Here is a 25335-nt window from a genome sequence, read left to right on the forward strand (position 1 = left end):
GATCTTTAAAAAGATATAAAAATCTTGGTAACACTTTACTTGAAGACTTACATTACACTGTCATGGACATGAAGGAGTCTTCGTGAATGTTTACGACTGTTGTCGTGAAGTGTCTGTTGGTAGAATGACACTTTCAATGCAAATTTGCATTAAGTGTAATGGAAAAATGCCTTATTTAGCGTTTTTTGGGTAAGTGATTTATTATTCAAAGTTTCATTAAAACTTACAATAAAAATGAAGTAAAAGAGCCAACTTTGCATTGAGAGTGCAATTATTTACCAAATGACACTTCATGACAACAGTTGTAAACATTGTAAACCTTCATGTTCATGTAGGTGTAATGTCAGTCTTATGCACATCCCTTGAAATAAAGTGTTGCCAAATTCTTTACTCTCTGACCTGTGAGGGATGTGTCAGAGAATGGAAGAAACTACCCCTAAATAGATATTGTAGATGTTTAGAAACTTAACCAAGAGGACCTGGGGCTGTGACTGCTGTCAATGGTGCTTCAACCAATTGTAATGTTTATTGCTTGTGTCACAATTGGTGACTGTAGAATGTATTAATGATGCAAGGTACTTTGAACTGCTTTTTAGCTAAAATTTGCTATAAAATAAACTTCACAAATATCTATCCGCTGGTAAACATCTGTAATCCAAAAAGGTGTTTTCAACATTGTCACTATTGTGATCACTGAGGAAGAGAAACCCTCAGATTTTCTTTAGAAAAAGCCTGTAAGTCGACTTTCAAAAAAAAAAAAAAATTAAAGGTTGTGAAAACTTTCTGATGACGCTGAACACATTTTTGGCCTTCTGGTAACATAGCATTTAAGAATTATTAACTTATAGTTTCATTTCTAAACAAATACCTGCTTTTAGACATCTACAAAAAGTTCCTATTGCAATTTTTGCTATTCTTACTGCATGGAAACAATGCTACCAACTGAGCTACCATGCAACCCCATAGGAGTCACGTATTGCAACTTCAACTTTTTCAGCTAATTTAATCTTATCAGTTTACAGCATTAACACAACATTTTCACAGTCAACTCACTTCTTTCAGTTTTATTAAACATGCACAGCACATTTTTACAGAACAGAATTAGCTACTTCAAAAAAACAAACAAACTGGCAAATTGCTAAAATTATACAAAAATACTTATTTCAATTTACATTAGTAAAAACGTAATATGTTAAATTACATCAGACTTTAACAAGAGGCATCATAACAGCCTGTCGGGTGCCGTGCCCTTTCATCCGAGCTCTCAGAATCATTCAGGGACAACATAAACCAACGTCTGGTTTAAGATTCATTCAGAAAAAGTTCTGAGACTAAATAACTTTTTAACACTGATTGAATACATTTTTTTATGTGTCATGTAAAGATGTAAAAGAAAAAACAACCCTGATCATCTTTATTCTGTTTCCTCTGAAAAAAAAAATGCTTCTCAGAATCATTCACAGAAAATCTCAGCAGAGATCTGGTTGGATCTTGTTCAGTGGAGGAGAAATGTGGGACTTTAATCCCTTAAATACTGCTCAAATATGTCAAAGGTGCACAAAAAAAAGAAAAAGAAAATATTTGCCAAAGAGTTGCAATTACAAACGATAATATTAAAAGAATTTGCTCTAATTAAGAAAAATCCATATCCAGCTTTGCATAAAAAAGAAAGTTTGTTGCTTTGTACCAAAGGTTTACCATAGTCTGTATAGGTAGTATTCATCAATAGATGTAGAAAAGGTGCACAACATGCATAACAAAACAAAGAGGAATTTGAAGCATTTTGAGAGCAGTTTCCAAATGGTTTAGATAAGCTGTTTTATTCTATGTTACTTTACTTATTACCACAATATCAGAAATATCTTACTTCCTGTTTTCTTCAGGTTCTTGAAGAACACATGTTATATGTGAACACATTTCCACTAGCTACAACCAGCAAAATTAATCTGCTTATGACACGGGGATTTAAAATAGACCTTAATGCAGCTGGTTTAGATAAAATAAAAAAAGAGACATTTAACACACCAAGTTTGTCTAATTTCACGTGAGAACAAATAATGTGGTCATAACAGGAAACATGTCTCTTACTTTTAACCCTCATCAAACTGACATCAAACCTTTTCTTCAAAATTGTGATCCGTGCGCCGTGCTGTTATTTATTTTAAATTTTTCCGGTTAGAAAGTTTAGAGGCAGATTTTTTTCTGGCTGTGACAGACTTTTAATTCTAAAAGTCACAATTCTAACTGAATTAATGTTAAACATTTGACCTGACCCGAAATCTTTTCACATTTTCTGTATGATTATTTTTTTTTTTTTTTAGAAGCACTACTTCAATCTTTGACAATGGTGATAGCTTATAGACAGACAAGGATTCTGTACCATACAGAGAAACTACAGAAGATGAAAAAACGGCTGCACCATGTGCCTTGCCGAATATAGCAACGCAGCCGTGAGTGGGGAGACGCAGAGAGCAGAAGTGCAGACCAGGAAGTTGAGTACCATTCCCAGCAGGACAATGGCGAGCAGGTATCCGTGGAAAAGCAGATTGTGCCAGCTGCTCATTTTCAGCACCATCCAGGGTTTGTCTGGGTGTAGAAGCCACAGGAGGCCCAGCACTCCACTCTGGTTGATCAGTTGAGCGTAGTAGATGTCAAAAACAGAGGGTTGGACGTCAGAGGGCTGCTGGCGCACAGACTCGGACACTTTAGCGAAGCTGATGAGGGAGAGGCTGTGGAGAATCAAAGCGAGAGGCGCGTAGAGATACTCCAGAGACTCAACAACAGGAATCCCATTGGATGCTGTGCAGGGGAAAACAAATTGATAAAAAATTATATAGCCCCTCTTAATCTTGCATAATTGCTTAGGTAGTCGTTAAAAGAATTCGTACCAACTGAACCTTTTCACATTCTCATTATTCTCAAAATTCAATGTGTTCTATTGGGGTTGTATGTGACAAATCCCAATTGAGAGAGGGAATTAACAATACAGTATGTAAGGTTTTTCCATATTTGTTAAAAATGTCATCATGTTGTGATTGTACAACTAGAGACACATGATCTGTGGAAAAAAATTGAGCTCCTCTGCCTTGTCCCTGTGGACCTAGAGCAAGCTGCAGAAATTCATCAGAGGCAACCAATCAGAGCCAGGAGGACGGTCTTAGCGCTGTCTATCAATCTTGCGGAGGTGCTGCTCCAAATTTCTCCAAAATTATGGTTTGCTCATGATTCTGGCTGCAGTGCTGGTTTTTGACAACACACAGGTTTTCACGATAGGTCAATAGAATCTTTCTTTGTTTGTTTGCTCTGATAAACCGCTTCATTGCTCTTGGCAAAACTGCAAAAACCTAATAAATTGTAACATGACAAAAAAGGTCCAAAGGTTGTGAACGCTTTCGCCGTGTGTTAAGATTTACCTGTGATGACAATAAACATCCCACTCAGGATAGAAATCAACACTGACAAGTGGTGAGATGGCGGAGACGCCACCTTCAGCGCAAAACTGAATCCGAGGGTGAGCAGAGGCAGCAGGGGAACAGTGAAGAGGAAGAGGTTTGCGTACGGGCTGCTTGCTTTGGCCCAAGTCATGAGCACGGAGTGAGCGCTGTTACAGATGGCGGGCAGCAGCAGCCTCTCTCCCAGCGATCTGGAGTACGGTCTGAGATGCACCAATCCCAAGGCATGGAGGAGATTGATGAAGACGAGAGAAACCAGAACCTGGGGAGGAAGAGCAAACATGTTCAGCACTGTAAGGTGAATGTCAATTTAAAGAAAAGCAGAAGCAGAAGTAGCCAGTGTCCGTGTGAAAGAATTATTTGATTATTTAATTAGGTGTAATAAAGTCATGGAAACCACCTGTCATGACATGCATGAGGCTGATTAAGTGTAAACAAATCATTAAATTTAAACTGCGAGGCATCGTGGGATGGGAACATTTCTTATATTATGATGTCGGACACATCCTGCACATACCAGAGATTATGGATCACAGATCTCTTCTAACTTATCAAAATACTTAAAGAGGTAACTTTGCCTTATGTTGGAAAGGAAAACAGTTGAAATAATAAGAGAAACAGCCCCAGGGACACTAAAACAGAAAGCAGCATCTTGGTTTCAGAATAACAAGATTAACATTTTGTGGTGGTCTGCTCAATTTCTGGATTTTAATCTAATAGAAAACTACAAGGGTGACATTGATCATGCTGTTTCTGAGGCAAGAGCAAGGAACCCAGATGGACATTGAAGTGCAATCTAACTGTCTAAGGCTGACAGGTTAGTCAATTCCTCAGAACACAGTCATGTAATAATTCTAAGAAACACCGGTCATCCAATTTAATATTGGCCTATTGATTCACAGGAAAGCTCAGAGTTTATAAGTTTATACAGTAAATGTTTGAGTTTATATAGTAAATTACAAAAACTTTCCTTTTTTAACCAACCGAATATTAGCCTTTTTTTTTTTTTTGCTTCATTTTCTGCACCAGATTTTACCATCTTTATTTCTCCATGTTTTGCTTTGTTATAGAATGAGACGTGCTTGAGTTTGAGCATAGCTCCCTTTTTTTCAAACACACTTCTAATATTTTGACCTCACAATTACTTTGAGGCACCATGGTAATATCTGATAACCAGTCATAAACAAAGATACTGAGGGCTTGGCAAGGTCATTAAAATTACTAAGAGCTAACTCCACATTGATAAGTGATACCTCTACTGCAGGTTGACATATTTTTATTTTTTAATGACAGGTGGAAAGTATTGTATCTGCAAGTTTACTTTTGTTGTTGGTAGTCCTTTTTAATTCCTAAACTTGCTGCAGAAACACACCTGAGGCCTATCTGTGGACTTTTCTGGACTGTCATTCCAGGCGGTCTTTCATGGTCAACCTTTGAACAAGGTCATATTCTCATGTCAGTCCGTTGCGTGACAATTCGGTTAAACATCTATCACATGCATGCGTTAATCAACACTAAGCACTTTTGCCTTAGCGTTACCTCTGCCCTGTCCTTCAAACCGGCACACAGAGGCAACAGTAAGCTTCTGTGTTTAGTGTGCTAGCTTTAAGTTTTTGTTAGAATTTTATACGAAAGACCAACAAAGCGCACGACTCTAAACTCTTCAATGAAAGTCCAATGTACTGGACTGTCTTAATATGTTGCCTATCAAAAAATACATTATGCTGCAATTTAATCTCAGTGTAAAGCAGAGTGTTTTGAGAACATCAGAAGGCAAAAATAATAAAAAATATTGTCTAAAAATGGAAAGAATGTGACAGCAAAATGTCTGTTAAAAGCTGCAACAGATATTCAGCAGGACAACAATCCAAAACATACAAATAGAGATAAAATGAAATTTTTTTCTGGATGTACACGTATGTGTTAGAATGATCCAGATCAGATCTAAATGCAATTGAAATTTAGTGTCAGGAATTTCAAAAAATATGGCCACGGGTCCAATCTATCTACTGTGACAAAGCTTGTGACATTATCTAAACATTTAGATAATGACATTTTTGTTTCATCGCATAAAATCCCCAAAAAATATCTGTGATGGTAGCGTGGCTAAAACAAATCCATTAATTTAGCGGTAGAACTAATTATGCAATCTATTGCATGCTATGTAAATGGAAATCGCATAAATGTACATATGCAAACATAGTGATGTCAGACCTCAAATTACTCTTCAGAAATAGACCAGTATGCAAATGATCTTGCATGTTGAGCACTACTCCTCGCAAGCACATCCTCCTGGTAATGAATGGATGACTGATTTGAAAGTAATGCTACATTTACTAACCTGGGTGAAGCAGAGAGCAACAGGGAATGGGTAATGGTACTGTGGGATAAAGATGCCAGTGACAAAGTTCCGGAGTTTGTCAGCCTGGCCGTATACGATCACTACCACAAAGCAGAAGGTAGGAATGAGCGGCTTCAGAGCATGAACTGATGAAAGATTCTTCAGTGCTGACACATACCATCCAGTCCTCCATCTCCCTAAGCTGCAATCAGAAATTTTTACAGACAGTCTATTATGTGCATGCACACAATTGTTGTCCTCGTGTACAATTAACCTAATTTCCAGATTTGCACATAAAATCAAGAAACAGTGAGAAACAGCTACTTATGTGTGATGTTTGAAAAGACAGATGACCTTTAATTTTCAACATTCAATCAGGATAAACATTACCTGTTTTATGTCAGGTTTTGTTTTACCAAAAATGGCTAAATGCCAGAATTTTGAATGCAGAAATTGTTTTAAAGTTATTGTTGTTTTTTTTTAACAACTTTCTTCAAACACAGGATTTTGCTTACATTTTTGTTTCTTTTGCATTTCAAACTGTATGTCTTGTTTCAGATATTTTTGGATATTCTTCCTTAAGATTCTGTAAACATGTCAGTGGAATATTGGCCAATTCCTCCTGACAGTACTGGTCAGGTTTGTAGACCATTTAGGTACATCTTTCAGTTACTAATTTTCTTTTAGTACTTTTAGCATCAAAACACCAACACCTTTGCGTTTTACATTTGGGAAGGTGTTTTCAGGCTTGCAATGTGCCCTCTTTGTTCTCTAAATGTAAGAAGTCAGTCAGACAGTAAAATGTAATTTTATTAGTCAACAAGACATTTATATCTCGCCTGATTTATTCTGATTTTGCTCATCATGTCTTACAAATAAGCAGCCTTAAAGCATAATGACAGGATCATTTATTTAACTCAAATGCTACGAATTACCCAATTAGAAACATACAAAGCGATGAAATCATCATAGTTTTCTCTTCCTTCTGGAATTTAACAAATACTTTTGGTAATACTGACTGACCTAAAACAGGGACAGTTTAGTCTTGATTAATGTCAGAGAGTGAGAAAAAGCTATGTCCCTTTTTATACGTTGCATGTAAAGAGCTTTGTGGCAGTAAAAGAAAACGGAAGTTTTACCTTTTACCTAACGGACATCTTGTCATTCTGTGCAGAGGTTGCTTGCAAGTATCTGTTGTGTAAAGGTACAGTGGCTCAATGAGGAATTTGCACCAGAAAGCAATACAGTCTCCAAAGAACAGTCAACAACAAAAACAACTCACAGGTAATCATGAGATCAAGAAGGGTGTTTCTAAGTGTACTGTAGCTAATCAATGTTAGTCCATCGATCATACAGAAGAGCATTCATGAAGTTCAAACCAATATAATGTCAAAAATCATCTTACAACATGTTTAATTTGTTTCTATGATGTGTTACAACATCGTTTCACGTCGCAAAGTACGACTAAATGCAGACTAAGCTAGATAGCACCTATTTTAAAACATATTTTAAAACAACAAAACAAACATAGGCAAGAGAAACGCGTTTTACTCACCATCCGTAACTCCTCATAAACTCATTATTCAGCAAACGAGTTGCGCCAATTGTTACGAGCGATATAACGGAGGTAGAATTGTAATTATTTATCTACGCAACTGTTTCCGCATCTTCCTGTGTCCTTTAGTAATACGTCAGGCCTCTTTCTGAGCTTCGGCTATTCACCTCATCTGTTTTTATCGTGAGTTCAGCTGAACTTTGCCCCCGCTCTGTTTGTCTCAGTGTAATTAAAGGGGCAATTTCGCTGGGCCGAATTCAAAAGTTGGTTCCGTCGTAATAGATAACCTTTTTGGAATCCAGTAGAAATATTTGTTTACTGACACACAACATCAAACCACCCACATAAAGTGTCAAACATTTATTAAAACTTTCTTGCTAATATAATGCTGACCTGCAGTTTCACGCTCTGGAGGATAGTTGTGAGTTATGGTCATATCAACGATTATACATTTCTATCTAATGTTTTATAGGCATATTTAGCAACAATTAACTAACCAGAATAGGTCAATTAATCAAAATGCTTTCTTTCTTCGGCTTTAGAGCCATTTTTAAAAAAAAAAAAAAAAAAAAAAAAAGCCAAATGCGTCTGTCTTGATAGGTCAGGTCCGCTTAGGTAAACACGCAGTAATTACATGGGAAGCATAGCGTCCTAAAGATCAGGCAAAAACATCAGTAGCGTGAGGGGCTCCCGCATTCGTCCAGATTTCCATAGCAACCGGCTGCAGAGAGGTATCAGTCATGCGCATTAATTTACTAAATAAATTAGGCTGGTCATGGTTCTCTATTTAAAATAATATGGGAACATTTTTTTATTATATATTTTGTTTGCTTGTTTAATGTGTGATTCTCAACCAACGGCTCCCAGCTCAGCAGGGGGCAGTCATACTCGATTTTAACAGCCACCAACACTCAAAAAGCACTAAAATGGACCCTTTCAGTCATTCTGCATATTGTTTATGTCAGGTTGTGCATAGCAACTAACTCTTATTCTTTTTTTATTGGCCAACAATTTTTTTTTTTCTTTACCAAAACTAGGACGGAAGAGTTCGTTATCAGTACAGGATTAACTGAAGTGATTTATCTGTTTACACACATAACATTTGATTTACACTCCACATTATCATTGTCTGGCCAAACAGTGGCTGCAGTGAGCGACTTTAACCACTTCAGTAATAAAAATTCAAGCAACATTAATTGGTGATTGAGAAATAATTAAAAACATAAGCACCTCAAGCAATAGCCATATAGTTATTTATTAGCAGAACATAAAGTGTTCTTTGTGTCACGAGGCAATGTCAGTAAAAGGAAGATTACCAGCTGCAGCGAGTTTAATTCAATCCATCTAGCAGACATAGTAATGCACAGCCTTGAAAATAGATCAAAAGCTGAGGTTCAGACAACAAACTAATCTTGTGGGGGTCTCACAGTAAATCTTAGATGAAAGGCGCAAACAGTTCGGCAGGATAGAGGTGGGGAAAAGAGAGTAATAATAAAGGACAGTAGAATTGGACCTCCACCTCAAAGCTTTTATGAAAACATTTTTTTTTGGTCAAACAATTTCGCTTCATGTAGTGGCTCCCTTCAACAATGAACAGCATTTGTAACAGATACAGTGCAGGTAAACACGCAGTTCTGTCACTTTCATAACTACAATGAAAGTGTAATTATATTCAACTTGGCATGAAACCAACCCAAACATATGTCAACATAGCCTACATTCTAAAAAAGCAGGAGCAGAACAAACATGGCATTCTTTACCTGCTTATATAGGGCTTCCAACTTAAACATATTTAAAACTGAACCAGCAACTTAACTAGCATTAATTCTGTTGCATGAACTCTTCTCACTCTCTCTGTTCTGCCTTAATGTGGTGAACACGTTTCAGTCCACAGACTTGACATAATGCTGGTTGAACTCTCAAAACCTTTCTACTTAAACCCGAGTGGTTTAAAAAAAAAAAAAGCCCAGAGTGGCACACCCTCGTTGATATAAATCCTGGAAGGACCTCAATGTACATCAAGTTCATTTGATTAGCACAATTCATACATGAAGTCATTCAATAAGCTCCACAGAAAAGAAAACACTCTAAGGGGGAAAACACACATACACACACACACATAAACAAAACAAAGCTCTGATCCAAAACCTTTGAAATGCACAATGAATAATAACACCACATTAGCTATGTTGTTAATGCATCACCAAACCTTGATGTTTATTTTAAAGGGTGCACCTCAGCAATATGAGATCCTGGTGGAACAACCCTGGTTGGTCCTTGCTACAGAAACACAGAACTCTAAACTGCCAGTAGCTCTTCGTGGATGACATCTAGTGGCAGCTGTAGGAAAAACACTGAAAGTTTTTTAGTTTTTTTTTATCAGCTGTGCAATCTTTCTATAAAATTAGAAAAAGCAAATTGACACTGAATATCACGAGGGCCTACTAATTTTGAAACAGCGTATGAAAAAAATTACACAAGAGTTTCTTTTGGTTCTGGACTTCAACACCAAATATTATTGTATTGATTTCTGTTTTCATAGTGCCTTAAATGTGTCAGGTTTTCATCGATGCAATATGGCTCTCTGTCCACAAGTGCACAGTCAACAAGGTGGTGTGGGTAAAGCGGATACTACCACTGACTTTAATGGGCACTGGATTTTAATGTGGATTCTGTGCCTCTCCACTTCTTCTGAAGAGCTGGGACCTTGATTCCAAATAAATCTGAAAATAGGCCTCTGACGATGTCTATACAGGAGTGATTTGACTCAGGGAATGCAACATTAAAATGTTTCTGAACTAAACTTACTACCCTGAAACAAAACACAGGGAGAAGCTCTAACCAACAGGGTTTTGGGGTGCATATCCTTATTTACTTCCTTTTCTGTGGTACATAAGATTGGTGGTTAACATCGCTTTCTCATGTAAGTAACGGTTGATCGCCGATCCCCCAAATTTAAGGAAATCAGGGCTGATTTATTGTTGCAGCCCTACAAATCAACCTAATCCACAAAGGGAAAACATGCTAGTTCCAAGCAGACAGATTCCAGGCTAATGGTTAAAGATAAGCTAAGGTGAGTTTAAGTGCATTTCAAGACCACTGTATTTTGTAAGGAGTTGTCAATTTTTCATCTCAATAATCAGCACAGTCCATCCGTCCATTCATCTTTTGTCTGTAGCTGCTTGTCCTTGCAGGGTTGCTTCTTGGGGCTGGTGCTCCAGGTGTCACTGGATAAGGTGAAAGGTTCAACCTGGACAGGTCTCCAGTCTATCACAGCACAGTTTTATTTTTGCACTGGAGTAACATGCACAACTCCACGAAGAAAGACCCTAAGCCGAGATTCTATTTGAATATAGCATAACACACTGTTTTAAGATAAGATCTACTGTTCTGTGACCAACTTTAAAACAAGAATCTTCCCCAGGTTCCCGTTCCAGCAAAAACGGCCACTATAAATTATGGTTAGTAAACATTTACGTGCCTGTAGAGTGTATTTAGCGTAACTAATACACAGAGCACTAAGAAATGAGAGTACTGTAATCAGTTTATCACACACAGCTGCTCTTGGCTCCACCCTGCTGAATTTAAGCAGCATTCCAGACGCTGAAAGGAAGGAATGTTCTAGTATGTGAGAAGCAGAGACTGCAGGTGAAACTAGGGTAAAAGTTTGCCAAAGTTTCATATCCCAAACGTCACACAATCTCCATGAAAATGTAATGAGTAGAATAGTACATCTGAAATCCCGTTTTAGGTGTGAAAACTGTACTTTCATGATCATTTCATGGTCTTCCATGCCTCCCCAGACGTTTCTAATACGTGGCAGAAGCGTGCCGTTAGTTGGGAGACTGCACTCAACAAAACCCTTTGCGGTCGTGTCACTGTGGGTTTAAGCTCAAAAAAACTGCAGCTTTCCCATCCTTTTACACGGGACACCTCCTGTTTCACTCCCCCACCACCCCAAAAAGAAAAAAAAAAAAAAAAAGATCACAAAACTGTACGCATGTGAGCCTGCACGTAGCATTCAGGCTGAGACGCCCAGAGATCCAGCCCCGGCGTCCAGATAGCCAACAGTTCACCGGAACATCACAGAGAGGAGGATCTTATCCCCCCGTTAATTCAGCGAGTCTTTCCCGAGGAAGTGAGACTTACTTCAGAGGACACAGCGGCTGAGGACACGGTTTTCCTGCTAGCCACGGGATGCTCTGGACGAGGTAAATACAGCCTCCTGGATCAGATAAGAGACAGAAAAATGGCCTGTACGCACATTATATAGTTATTCTCTAGTTTATAGTTAAAGGCTGCGCGTTGTACCCAGACTAGTGTTAGCACGAGGCGTTAAATATTTAACTGAAAGCTAAGTCACCTAGAGATTTGCAATACGGAAGGAGCTAAAATAGATACAAAATAACAACCTGGCAAACAGGAGACAAAAGAAAAGCATGCGTAGTTCTGCCCACACGTCGTTGGCTTAGTTATGGCATTCCTATGCAGTGTAGCGTGGGATGCTACTGCTGCCTTCAATTTGCATTGTTTAATTTGAATAAAAAAAATAAAAATAAATAAATTTTCTACAACGAGGCATACTAGAGTGGAAGTATCATTTGGTGCTGTCAAAATGGAAAAATATTTAAAAACAACAACAAAAAATACTGGTAGTGAAGCATCTTGCTTAAATAATTCAATTAATCTCTACAGCACAATTTACCGTGAACCAGTGATTCTTAATTTGTAGATTTCACTTTGGCTTTGAGCAGGTAAGACTCAATCGGAGGGATTTTAGTCCGCAAACGAGTTTCCACGGAGGGGAGGGGCGAAGACGTGGCAGTCCTATCCTTTTCCATCTACATTTTTTGCTTTTTGCAGCATGACTTTAGGAAAGTTTTGAAGTTTCTTTGCCACGACTAAAACTTGGATCAAAAAACATATACATACAGCTAAAAGATGACCGATCAGTATTTAGTGTGAAAACAGCAGTGAGGTAGCCTACGGAAAATAAGTTTGTTGAGGTCGCTGATCAACAATTGGCAATTTAAAATAATTTTATTTTATTTCATTTATTGTGTACTATACAGCTTTTGATGTGAAATATTGTAATTTTGGGGGAATATATAACAGCTGGGTGAAAGATTCTATGAATGGAATGATCAATATGAATTTTACACAACTTTAGATTAGATTTGGTTATATGTGTTGAAATCTACAGATTTTCTTTTTTTTATTTAGGCATGGTCAGTTATATTTGGAGAGACATCCATTGTTAGAATATTAAAAAATATTTTTCTCAATAAATACTTTTTTGAGCATATTTATTAATTTATTTACTCACTTAGTTGGTTAGTTCCAGATTATTGGAGCAGAACTGAAAACAAAATGTTTTTTTAAATTTAAAAAACTTTAAATTAATGCCAGTTTCCTATATTTTCAAATGCTCTGCAATTATTTTATGACTATTGAAATATAGTATCGTAAGTCAAAATCTAAGGCTCATAGTCAACTCTATAATCATTTTTTTCACTCTAGTAGATTTGTTTTGCATATTTTAGGCAATAAAAAAATGACAGAAAGTTACTTGAAGTGCTCATCTTGTGCTCATCAGTGTTTGCTTTTTATTATTCACATCATAAAATGAGTGATAGATTCTTTCTTTAAATTAATCTGATGTTGCATTTCACAAAATGACAAATAATATAGACAAAGAACTGTTGGTCACAATCTGATGTTGCTGTGATGTGATTTTCTTTCAAAAGCAGAAGCAGAGAGCATACTAGAAAGAATAGAAAAAGTGGCCGGAAAATAAATTTGCTGTGTCAGAGGAGAGTCTCTATGTAACTTCCCAAAGTTACAAAAAGATTCACCCAAATTTACACTTTTATTCCAATACTTTTATTCTCTTGAGTTTTACCTTATTCCTGGTGTTTTGGGGGTAATAACAAGTACTCATTTTCAGTGACACTTTCTTTATGCATGTTTCCAGTTTCGATTAAATGGGAGCTGTTTGAATATATTTTTAGTTTGTCGTTGCAGCCTGCTGCTGACCTGAATTAAAATCCCACAATTCATTTGTTTTTTTCAAATGAGGCCAAAGTCAGAGCCTGTCTGAACCTGCAGTCTACTTCCAGTTCGATTCTCAGCAGAGCTACACAGAAATTATCTCACTGTATCTTCAAGGTAGCTGGCACAGCGGTTGTCAGTGTCATTGGACCTCAGTTAGGAGGTCTCCAATGCAAACCTCAACTGTGCAGACTGTCTGTGTTGTTCTAAGCCTTTCACATGCCTCTGTGGGTTCTCCTTCATTCATTTGCCCTCACAAATAGCCCATAGGTGTGAGTGTGTGTATTGTGTGTGTTACTCTTTGCTCTCTCAAAAGAGTGGCCACCTTACTTCTTACTTGGCTGAAACTAAAGGACTGTCTATCCAAAGGACTATGTACATATAAAAAAGATTGTAGTCTCTCTCTGGGTTTAAGTTTAGATCTGTAATGAGCTCAGCATCTAACCTTCTGTCACACATGTTGATTTTATTGTGTAAAGTTGTAATTCTTCCCACTAGTCTTTTATGTGTTCCTTTTCTGTTAAATATGTGTTTTTAAAGAGAAAATACAGCTGCATCCTTCACAGGCACAGTGACTTCTTGGATTGAAACCTTGTCCAAAATCTAAAGCCAAAACCAGACTTGTTGACCCCAACCACAGACTTATTTTTGTGTCTCCGACATGGTTGTGGGGCTGACCAAACGCTTCTGTTTTTAGGATAAAACAGAAGCGTTTCTGGTTTGACTGTTTTGTGTGTCGAAATTTGAGTTTGTCATTCTCATTTTAATATTCAGTTCATTCCCACTGAAAAACAACAAAAAACCCCAGTATTTTAACAGCAAGTAGGAAAAGCAATACTCTAAAACACAGAAAGAAAAGTTATTTTTGAACAAAAACATAAAAGTGCAAATGCAAAAAATCCATAATCATGCAAGTAGTTTTAACTCTGTGAACAAGAGATGTTTTGTTTTTTGAATAAATAGAATCTAGTAGTAAAATCTATTAAATAAAGTTTTCAAGGAAATTAATATGTTGTTTATCTGATCTAAAAGACGCACATCCTATGACAACAGACGAACCAGCACATTCAGACGAATTCATCAAAAGGACTTATCCCGCTCTCTTTCAGGATGGAGCTGCCATGTTGGTGTTTGTTGCTGCTGAGCTGCCTGCAGTCACTCTCAGCCCACAATGATTTCTTCACCTCCATAGGTAGCACACCGTGTAAAACTGATCCCTGTGCTCATTCAATTTAACCGAGTCCAGAAGTAAACACTGAGGCATTGCAAACCTTTCAAATCATGAAAAGATGGTATCAATGATGCGTTGTGTAACCCATGCATGTTCTTCTGATTTGTTGCCACTCAGGCCAGATGACAGATCTCTTGTACACTGAAAAAGACCTCGTCACGTCTCTGAAGGACTACATCAGAGCGGAGGAGAACAAACTGGAGCGGGTTAAGCGGTGAGAATCAAATCGAAATGTTCAGTCTGGACAGCACTGCTTTTTGTGGGTCACCGTCACATCGTACGGACGATGGCATTCCGTAACTTTCAAAAACAGAAAAGATTTCAATTGACAGGGACAAAGTCTCCATTGTCATCAGATACATTTACTGATGGCTCTAAACCATCTTTCGAGAAATTACTTTCAGTGTCAGTTTGCTTCGTACGGTTTGTTTTGTTGTATGTCAAATGCATTCAACAAGGACCCATAGGCGCGAAACCTCAACGACAAAGAAAAATTTGCTAAATTCAAAAAGGATGAGATGCTATGAGATAAGCAAGAGCTTGAATTTGCATCCAACAATTAAACAAACTTTTCTGCTTGAATAAGAAGATTCAAATGAATCTCTTGAAAACAAAACTCACCCAGTTGTATAAACTAAAGATTAAAACCAATTTTGAGGAATATTTGCTCTGTCATGTGTTGCATTGAACTCTATGTTGTCTTTATTGCTAAGTTCAGAAACAGTTTTGCGTTTTTAGAACAGCTCCGGTGCAAAATCCCAGCATTTCCGATCAGTACTCTTGATCTGTGTTGTCGTTTTCATGGCAGGTGGGCCGACAAGTTGGATTCCTTGACAGCAACAGCCACACAAGACCCAGAAGGGTTTTTGGGTCATCCCGTCAATGCCTTCAAACTGATGAAGAGGCTGAACACAGAGTGGGGGGACCTGGAGAGTCTTGTACTTAGTGACACCACTGATGGTATGGACAACTGAGAAGTGCTGGCATTCACAGTTAGCTCTCTCATTAACATTAGAATTGACAAATTCTAGTGTGAAAAGTTCAGATTTGAGCCGTCCACATTTATTGAAACTTTCTTTAAAGATCTGTCAAACAAAATCCATCAATCAATCAAATTTTATTTGTATAGCACATTTCAACAGCCAGTCATTTCAAAGAGCTTTACATCATATCAGACACAAAAATACAAAGTCATCAACAGGGGGCTTCTTGCTTTTGCATCCATAAAAGATTTACCGGTTACACTCCTACTGTGTTATATGGAACAAAATACCTATTGGTATTTTTATTCCCACTCACAATCACAATCACGCAGTTTGAAACGATGTAAACAGCCTTTCAACGGGCTTCCAGCACGAGGCTCCGTATTTCGCTGTGAGTCTCCGTCCTCCCTCACGGATTTTTGTGCAATTGCAACATAGAATCAACAATCAAAACATGACATTAAGTGAAGTTCCATCATTGAATTTGTAATTGATTACGTTTCAAATACAATCCTAAACAGGTGTGTTTTTAGTTGAGATTTAAAGGAAGTCAGTGTTTCAGCTGTTTTACAGTTTTCTGGAAGTTTGTTCCAAATTTGTGGTGCAGAGATGCTGAATGCTGCTTCTCCTCGTTTGGTTCTTGTTCTGGGGATGCAGAGCAGAACCAGAACCGGAGGACCTGAGAGGTTCTGGAAGGTTGATACAACAACAGCAGATCTTTAATGTATTGTGGTGCTAAACCATTCAGTGATTTATAAACTAGCAACAGTATTTTAAAGTCTATTCTTTGAGCTACAGGGAGCCAGTGGAGGGACTTTAAAACTGGTGTTATGTGCTCTATCTTCCTGGTTTTAGTGAGAACGTGAGCAGCAGCATTTTGGATCAGCTGCAGCTGTTTGATTGATTTGTTGGACAGACATGTGAAGTGACACCACAACATGTACCTGTTGTGTCAGTTACATGTTCTTACATTGAAAAAATAAGAAAAATCCAACCTTTAGATTTAGTCAGTGGACAAAATGACACATTTTTACAAATTCCACAATTATTGACATATTTATAATATCTAGAAATTCTTAAAGCTGAACATTTCTGGTAATTTGTATCTTACTTGTTTCAGTTGATTCCAGATTTATCAGCTTTTAAGCCATCTGACAGTTCTTCAAAATGGGAAAGACTAAATTGGAGGTTTTAGAACACTAGAGGTTGGGCAATAAAGGCTGATCGAGGATCTATGTTTTTTCTTTTCACTTTGCACAATGAGGAGGACAGTCGGGGCGTCACACTAAAGCTCACTGGCAGAGAACTGCAGTCACCAAAACTCCATAGCAACCAAGGATTTTACACATCTTTAAAACTGGTGCCAATAAGTTTAGAATTTGTAAATACTTCTTCATTGTGGTTCACGTTTGTACCCGGGCTTCTTGATGTCCCGTATTTAACACTGTGGCAAACTCACATGCACAGCTGATTCTGGTGTGACACCTTTTCTATTGTGTGTGTGTGTGTGCGTGTAGGTGTGTGGTTGTGTGTGTTTTCCCCATTTCCATTCATCATGTATATGTCTGGCATTCAGCAACTGCAATTCTCATCTTAGATATAAAAAGCGGCCTCTGGCAGGATTCAGTGCTGTCGTTGCTGGGTTCATACGCCTCTAGAATACTTGATGTGTTCAATTCTTGCAGGATTTATCTCCAACCTGACCATCCAGAGGCAGTATTTCCCCACAGAGGAGGACCAGACTGGAGCGGCTAAAGCTCTTCTTCGGTTACAAGACACCTACAAGCTCGACGCCAACACCATTTCCACGGGAGACCTTCCTGGTAAAAGCTGTTACCTCAGTAAATAGTCACATTTAGCACCGGGCTCAAAGTTTTTCTTTTTCTTGGTAGTTTATTTGTTGTTTAAACAGCACCCGATGTTTTTTTTTCCCTCCATCGTCATTGTTGTCTTTTTATTTGCTCACCAGGCGTGAAGCACAAGAGCCAGATGACAGTGGAGGACTGTTACGAGCTGGGTAAAATAGCCTACTCAGATGCTGATTATTACCACACGGAGCTGTGGATGGCGCAGGCCCTGAAACAGCTCGACGAGGGAGAGGGATCCACCATAGACCAGGTGACTGTTCTGGACTACCTGAGTTATGCCATCTACCAGCAAGGGGAAATAGAGCGAGCGCTGGCGTACACCTTGAGGCTGCTCAAACTGGGTAAGCTGCCATCAACGGTATTGGGTAATTGAATTAAATCCAGTGAACTGTTTACGGTGACATCATCATCTCTGCTGCCATTTTTCTGCCACAATTTCAGACCCGGAGCACCAGCGTGCCAAGGGCAACGTGAAGTACTTCGAGTTCCAGCTGGAGAAGCAGAGAAAAGCCGCCGAGGAAACGGCTCTGACTCAAGAGGAGAGTGGAAAGAGAGTCACGAGCGAAAAGAACAAGAAAAAGAAGCAAAATAAGTCTGTCTCTCTGATCCCAGAGAGGAAGAAGTATGAGATGCTTTGTCGAGGGGAGGGTCTCAAGATGGTGAGGAAAAAAAAAGCAGCAGAAATAACGAGACGGCGTCTCACTTTTATTTGCCACTCTGGTTTAATTCTCCATCTCACTACTAGACCCCGCGCAGACAAAGCCGGCTGTTCTGTCGATACCACGACAACAATCGTCACCCCAGGTTTGTGCTGGCGCCGGTCAAACAGCAAGACGAGTGGGACCGCCCCTACATCGTTCGCTACCTCGACATCATCTCCGATGCAGAAATCGAGAAAGTCAAGCAACTGGCAAAACCACGAGTAAGTAACTCCCTGAGCAGAGGAGCGTTTGTTCAACGGCGTGTTTGTGATTTTTAGATGTTGAGAGGTGGCAGGTTATAGTCACGAGTCCGGTTTGATGGGTTAGACAAGCATCTGGGCCCGTGTGCCTCTGTGTTGGGGGTTAAATCATGTCCCTGGCTTCACAGCTGCGCAGGGCAACCATCTCCAACCCCGTCACTGGAGTTCTGGAGACAGCTCATTACAGGATCAGCAAAAGGTAAGACTGAAGGTCGTAGGAGAGAGCTTTGGGGGGATTTTTCCTTCCCTTGAAAACGCATCCAATTTCTTCTTTGGTCTATCCATAGCTCCACTTTGCTGTCTTATGAAAGGCTAAAGGCTCTTGAGCTGAATGCGGAATGATAAAACATTTATACAGCCTATGCAGTGCCTTGTAAAATGATTTCTTGTCCCTTTTATTTGTCATCATAACCCTAAACCTCACAGTATTTTATTGGGTTATTAAGTGCTAGACCAACATAAAGGAGCATAAAATTGCTAAGTGGAACAAAAACAATGCAGGACTTTCGATTCTTTTTCCAAAAATAGCCTTATGGGATGTGTCTCTACCAGCTGTAGACATCTGGAATGTTTTTGTCTTTTTTTGTTGTTGTAAAAAATCAATTTGAATCGAGAGAGTCTGAACAGTCGCAATTTCTTAACTGAATTTCGGTCTGTACTCTACTTAGCTAGTCCATTTTAACACAAGTACTTTAAAGTACACAATTTATTGGCAACCCTGGCTCTAAGTTTAAGTCCACACTCAAGTTTTTTCTTCTTTTTTTTTTGGAGTTTCTAGCATGCTTTTTTTTCTTAGAAGTGGACTCTATCTGTCAACTCTAACTAGCTTACATGTCAACAATTGTATTTATACTTATATTAAACTACACATAGATGGGCATGCTGTTTACCAATTAGATGACCTTAGAAGGCATGTGTTTGCACTACCTTTACATAACTTAATTTAGGGGTTCATTGAAGAGGGTAAATATTAGGCACGCCACACTTCTCAGAATTTTGCTTGTGTTAAAGTTTAAAACCTTGAATCCCTTTCCTTCCATCTCTCAAATATGCTACAGTTTGTGTTGGTTTGTGATGTGAAAAGAAATTACAATCAGGTTACACCTGCTAGTTGTATTGCTATATGTTTATTCTAAGTTCTGTATATTCCCACCAAGTTTTCACTATTTGGGTTACATGTACAAGGTTGGACGTTGTTTTTCACAACCAGTCTGTTTCCCATGCTTTGGATCCAGTGTCCCTTTTGTATAAAACTCATGCGTTGTCCCTGCCTGGCAGAGTTTTCCGTTCAGACTTGCTTTGTTATTGATTGTCCTATGAGCTCTCTGAGTTGTGCACAATTCATGAATAAACCTGATTGAGTGATTTTACCTGAACAGGGCTTGGAAATAGGTTTTTTCACGACAGTTTGCTACATAAAATCCCAATAAAATGCACAAAGGTTTACGATTGTAACGTGATACAAAACTGGGAAAGTTCAAGAGGTTTCAATACTTTTTGCAAGGCACCTCAAACATATCAGGGGACTATTACTGATTGACAAAGAAATTGTATCAAGTTGCATCAATGCTCTTACTTTGGTTTGTGAAAAAGTTGCTTATTTTAAACTATTGGGGCGCTCTCCAGCTCAGGGGTCTGCTTCAGAAAGGTAACACAACATGCTGAAAGGAGAGGAAAATGTGTTACCATTTCTGTTAGTTTGTATTAACATAGTTGCTTTGTCCCACACGAGCTCCACATCACAGGCAGTCGATGAATAAATGATCAACATGATTATTATAAATAACATCTAGAAGTCCAGTATTGCCTCATGGAATACTCTGCTGCTTTTTCTTTTTAATAACATCAACAACCAGTGACTCCATCTGCTTTTCTTCTCTCTCTCTCTCTCTCTCTCTTTCCATTTCATCCGTCCTGCTCTGTCTGTCCTCTTTTTTTTTCTTCCTCCTCCCATTTTTATTTCCTTTACTCCTTTGTGTCCTTTGGAACTGCCATAGCTAAGGCGAGCCACGGTGCATGACCCTCAAACGGGGAAACTTACCACAGCCCAATACAGAGTCTCCAAGAGGTAAGGGGTCACAGGTCAGCAGGTCCTCATCCAGCTCCCGCTTTGTCATTGTCTAATGGCTGGCTTTGTTTGACCTTGCGCAGGGAAAATTCAAATAATTAGATGTAAAACTAACAATTAAAGGGTTTTAGTTATTATTGGTGCAAACAATTTGTTGAAGCCAAGATAATTAAACCCTATGGATGATTCATTGAACTCTTATTCTTTGCCTTTTAGCCATTTCCCACACAGGGAGTCATAGCATGCCATCATGGCTGCTGTGGTCCAGCTGTGCAGTTTTTTTTTATTTTAAAATTTTTATTTGAGCTTCATTTTTTGTTAATTTCACTATTAGCAGCAGAGGTGAAGTCATTTTTCAAGGCCATGGATTGGATTACATGAAATGCCCAATTACAAATCTAAATGCTAGTTATCTCGTCTAAACTATTTTAGTGACGTTTTCTGAAACTTGTATCCAGAACTAAATATAGAAGGCCCAGCAGCCAACTCAAACCCCTACATCACTTTGGTTTTACTGCTCCCGGTAGTTAATGTCAGCACACATGGATGCTAGGGTGTGGTGTCACTTTGATGGTTTTTCTGCACGTTAAGTGTGAGTCAGCACATCGTCATAGATTCGGTGAGCGATGAACCGGAGGAACGGATGGAAGGCTTTTTTTCCCCCCCCAGACGTGACTTGTTTAAATCCGTCCCTTCCAAACAGGAATGCCATTTTTCATGTCTGAAAGCAAATCTTTATTTTAGGAGTTGGAATTTACTGTTGCGGAAACTCCATTGTTACTAGCATGGCTGGTTTGATGTGGATATTATGGGATTTTACTGCTTCTTCCATAAAAACGACAATTTAAAATTTTAATTTAAGACGCTAAACTTAACATTAGTAGACATTTTTTTTTTTTATAACAGTGTAATCCTAAATATATGTTCTCTGTGGTGCTCAACCACACCACCAAAGTGCACAAACCTGCACCCTGAGCTGACTGGAGATCCTTGGGCTCTTTCCATGTTTCCAGTTTATTCACACGTGCTTTTATTTTTCCCTGCATGTTTTCAAGCATGGCATGAATGTGTTGCTTTTATTGAGGAATTGTCTACTGCCATCTAGTGGACAAATGTGTATCCTACGACAAAAAACGTCCTCAGTCTAAATTGCTTTGCCTCCGTTGTTGCAGTGCTTGGCTCACAGGCTATGAGGATCCTGTGATTGAAAGGATCAACGAGAGAATTGAGGGTATTACAGGTCTGGAAGTTGACACAGCAGAAGAACTCCAGGTAAAACCCTAAATAAACACAAACATAGACATTATATGAACATTTACTAATGGAAAAAAAAAATCAAAATAAGTGAATGTTTAAAAAGGCTTCTTAATTTTCTTTTCACACAATTATTGGCTTATTTCTGCATCTGTACAATTTAAACAACTTGTTGTTTTTCTTTGATTTCATAGGTTGCAAATTACGGTGTTGGAGGGCAGTATGAACCTCACTTTGACTTCGGAAGGGTAAGCTTTGTGATTGTTGAGAGTTGATTTTCTGTTTTAGAGCAGTCGCTTTGACGCGACATGACATTACATCTGGTGTGCAACAATTCCACAGAAAGATGAGCCAGATGCGTTTAAAGAACTTGGAACTGGAAATCGTATTGCAACGTGGCTTTTTTATGTAAGTAAACACATACAAAGACCAGAGCTGGCTTTAAGTTAATCAGTGGCTTTTGTTAAAAACTCCAGTTGTTATATAGACATGTGTTTTTTTGTCTTTTATTTTCACTTCAATAAATAAAGGGCCAGCAATGTGGTGTACGTTTATTTTTGATTATAATGATGCTTGATAGAAATCACTTCTTGATTTGTTTTCAGTGGCATGAGAGTTGCACTTTACGTGCATGAAAATGCATGCATGCACAGATGATGTGTTGACAGTCACCTAATATTTTTTAGGTGACTGATAAAATTAATGGACAATAAAATAATTTACGTGATAATATTTAGTGGTGCAATGCCGATATGTCTTAGAGAAACATTTCTAAATATTAAATTGGTAGGTCACTGTTGAAATATTGGTCATGTTTTCTTTCAGTTAACTTAAATTTAATAGATTTTCTGAGTAAGTCTATAAATATGTTAAAAAAAATTAAGTATGGGACTTAGATTAATTTTTGATTGGAACAAACCATTTGTCTCTCAAAATGTACAAAGCCTAATGAGCCTGACAATAAGAAAATATATTTATACATAGCAAATAGCTGACAACAATCTTGATGAAACAGCTAAATTTAGTCACTAGCATTGACTGTGGCTTTCTCAAATATTAAATAGATAAAATAATAATAGTATTGACCTTAAGTCCACATATCATTAATAAACATTGCTTTGACTGCTCTGACGCAGGAGCACCTCCGGATCACCCAGTGGGAGTAGAGACAAACCTGTCAGCAGCTTATTTTTTTCTTTGCTTTACCTGTTGCAGATGAGCGATGTGACTGCAGGGGGGGCCACAGTATTCCCAGATGTAGGTGCAGCTGTTTGGCCTAAAAAGGTAACAGCACACTAACACTTCATTTACTTGTAACATGATCGATTTAGCTGGGTTACAAAATACCACATATGTTTCTCAAAACAATTTTAGACATTCGGTTAGATGTTAGATGTAATGAACACAAAACGGCTTTGAGTTTTGTAGCATGCACTGATCTATAATGCAGATAATAGCTGTAGATAAACTACATGAATGTAGATAATACAATGATGTAGATAATAGTTGTTGTGTTTTTTAAATGGAGAGTTGATATGTGAAATGAAACTATGCTAAATTAGACTCATACAGATGGAGAGTTGCTGCTAACATCTACCATTGATTGCAGGGTACTGCTGTGTTCTGGTACAATCTTTTTGCCAGCGGGGAAGGAGACTATAGCACCCGGCATGCAGCCTGTCCGGTGTTAGTGGGCAACAAGTGGGGTGAGTTCCTCTTTTGGAGTTCAACCTTGGCTCTACATTATGACACACAGGCTAGTCTCAGTGGATAACGTGAGACTTCATGCTTGGATTTTCTGCTTCTTCATTTGGGTCCTTAGCATTGTATTAATTGCACATGTATAAATTGTAAATGTACATATGGGGTGCTGCTTTGCTGAAGTAGTTACACCGCTTTAACTTTTCCACATTTTATCACTTTATTACTGTTAGTTTTAATGTGTTTTGTTGGGATTTTATGAGACCGATCGAAAGAAGGTAGTGGATAATAATGAACCTGAAAGAATTTGTGTTGCAAATTAAAATCTTACCAGGTGTGCTACAGTAAAAGATGCAATAATTTGGGGGTATACCTCTTTGTTTTTGTTAAATACTTCAAAGTCAGTCCAGTTGGATAATTAGAACTGGTAAACAGGAGTTTTAGTTTATCAATAAATTGGATTTAGGTCTGAGCTTTGAATAGGCCATTGTACCATATGAATATATTATTTTTCTAAACTATTTAATTGAAGTTCTGGTATTATATTTAAGATTGCTTTCCTTCTAGAAGTGGTTTTCTTCCAGAAGAGTCTTGTTTCCCCATAGCATGATGCTGCCACCACTATGTTTCACAGTGGGAATGATGTGTTCAGGTTGAATTTTGGTGCTAGCTTTTCACTTCATCCTCTTTTTTTGCACCCTCCTTCATGTATTATCCCAACAAAATGTGTTGAAACGTTTGTGTAATACATTAGCTAATGCGAAAAACATCAAAGAGTATGTAAACGTTTGCAAGAACAAAGCAATTAACTAACTAGGATATTCTCAAGATTATCTTTTTCTGTCTTCCAGTATCGAACAAGTGGATCCACGAACGAGGTCAGGAGTGGCGGCGACCCTGCGGCCTGAATGAAACTGAGTAATGTTTTTTTTTTTTAAAGAAAAAAACAACCCTTCCCATTGAATCCCTTACTCCTTGCCTCATTCTTGTAAACCACCGAGGACCAGAGAACACTGCAACACGTCACAGATGATCCAGGGGGTCCAAATGGATCCCTTCCTTCCTCCCTCCCTGTCTGACTGTCAGCAAACAGTCGGTTCTGCTCCTCACCTGTTTTCTGTCTGTGAGCCCGGAGATTGTTTTGATGACATCGAGGCCCCTGGACAGCGTCCGCGTCGCCGTGACAGATAGCATGTTCTAAAGGGTGTCGGATTGGTTTTGAGAAACACTCAAGCTTTGTTCACTCCCAGGAGTCTTTCTTTGCACTCTGAATGAACTCCAGCTCTCTGTGGTGAGGTTTTCCTTCAGTTTGTGACTGCAGGGGCCAGGTTCCCTCTCTTTAAATTGAATGGTAAAGGATTTTTTTTTCTTCTTCTTTTTTTGGCATTTTTATGTGGCCTGTATGAATTATTTTGTTTGACCCTAGACCCTTAGAGTTTTTGGAAACTGTAACATTTTAAACAGCAAAAAAAAAACAAAGTGTAAAACTGTAGTAAGTTCACTGAATTTTCATTTTAAATCTCAAACATTTTTAAACTTCATACAGTGTTTAATTAAAAACCTTAGATGGTGCATGAACAAACAAAAATCACCCTGTATCATTGGTACAAGGAGCATTCAGAGCAAATTTTTCATCTTTTGCTAAATGTATGCAGTGCTTTATTGCATGTTGGACATTATACTATTTGCCGAGCTTTTCCCCCAGTGTTTACACTGTAACTTCACTCTGAAAGTTATAAATGTGCATAAACAAGGTGTGTTTATAAAGTCATGCAAAATCCCATCTGCACACACTCCATTGTAGTCTGTTGTACTGTTTCATGAGTTCAAGTTAGTGTTTAATTATCCTGCATAAAGTTTGATGCAAAAT

At 38.3% G+C, this 25335-nt stretch overlaps 2 protein-coding genes across 4 annotated transcripts; one reads left to right on the plus strand and one right to left on the minus strand.

Annotated features, from left to right (window-relative positions):
• Window positions 1-1057: 1057 nt before the first annotated feature.
• si:ch211-248a14.8 lies at window positions 1058-5989 on the minus strand. The gene is made up of 4 exons (XM_044136193.1): window positions 5972-5989; window positions 5794-5894; window positions 3414-3714; window positions 1058-2799 (listed from the first exon to the last, which is right to left on the minus strand). Exons 3-4 carry the CDS (start codon window positions 3583-3585, stop codon window positions 2393-2395), a joined length of 579 nt encoding a protein of 192 aa, XP_043992128.1. The 5' UTR covers window positions 3586-3714; window positions 5794-5894; window positions 5972-5989; the 3' UTR covers window positions 1058-2392.
• A 4964-nt stretch (window positions 5990-10953) lies between these two features.
• On the plus strand, window positions 10954-24404 carry p4ha1b (prolyl 4-hydroxylase, alpha polypeptide I b). Of its 3 annotated transcripts, XM_044136196.1 has the most exons (16): window positions 10954-11559; window positions 14509-14591; window positions 14748-14844; window positions 15439-15590; window positions 17299-17436; window positions 17583-17822; window positions 17923-18140; window positions 18227-18403; window positions 18571-18641; window positions 20445-20510; window positions 21683-21782; window positions 21959-22012; window positions 22107-22172; window positions 22980-23048; window positions 23374-23470; window positions 24317-24404. In XM_044136196.1, exons 1-16 carry the CDS (start codon window positions 11546-11548, stop codon window positions 24385-24387), a joined length of 1713 nt encoding a protein of 570 aa, XP_043992131.1. In that variant the 5' UTR covers window positions 10954-11545; the 3' UTR covers window positions 24388-24404. The 3 variants fall into 3 exon arrangements, with proteins under 3 accessions (XP_043992131.1, XP_043992130.1, XP_043992129.1); XM_044136195.1 differs by lacking the exon at window positions 18571-18641 and having other exon boundaries at window positions 10955-11559; window positions 20440-20510; XM_044136194.1 differs by lacking the exon at window positions 20445-20510 and having other exon boundaries at window positions 10956-11559.
• Window positions 24405-25335: the final 931 nt, after the last annotated feature.

This window comes from Gambusia affinis, linkage group LG13, assembly GCF_019740435.1.
Source record: "Gambusia affinis linkage group LG13, SWU_Gaff_1.0, whole genome shotgun sequence".
NCBI lineage: Eukaryota > Metazoa > Chordata > Actinopteri > Cyprinodontiformes > Poeciliidae > Gambusia > Gambusia affinis.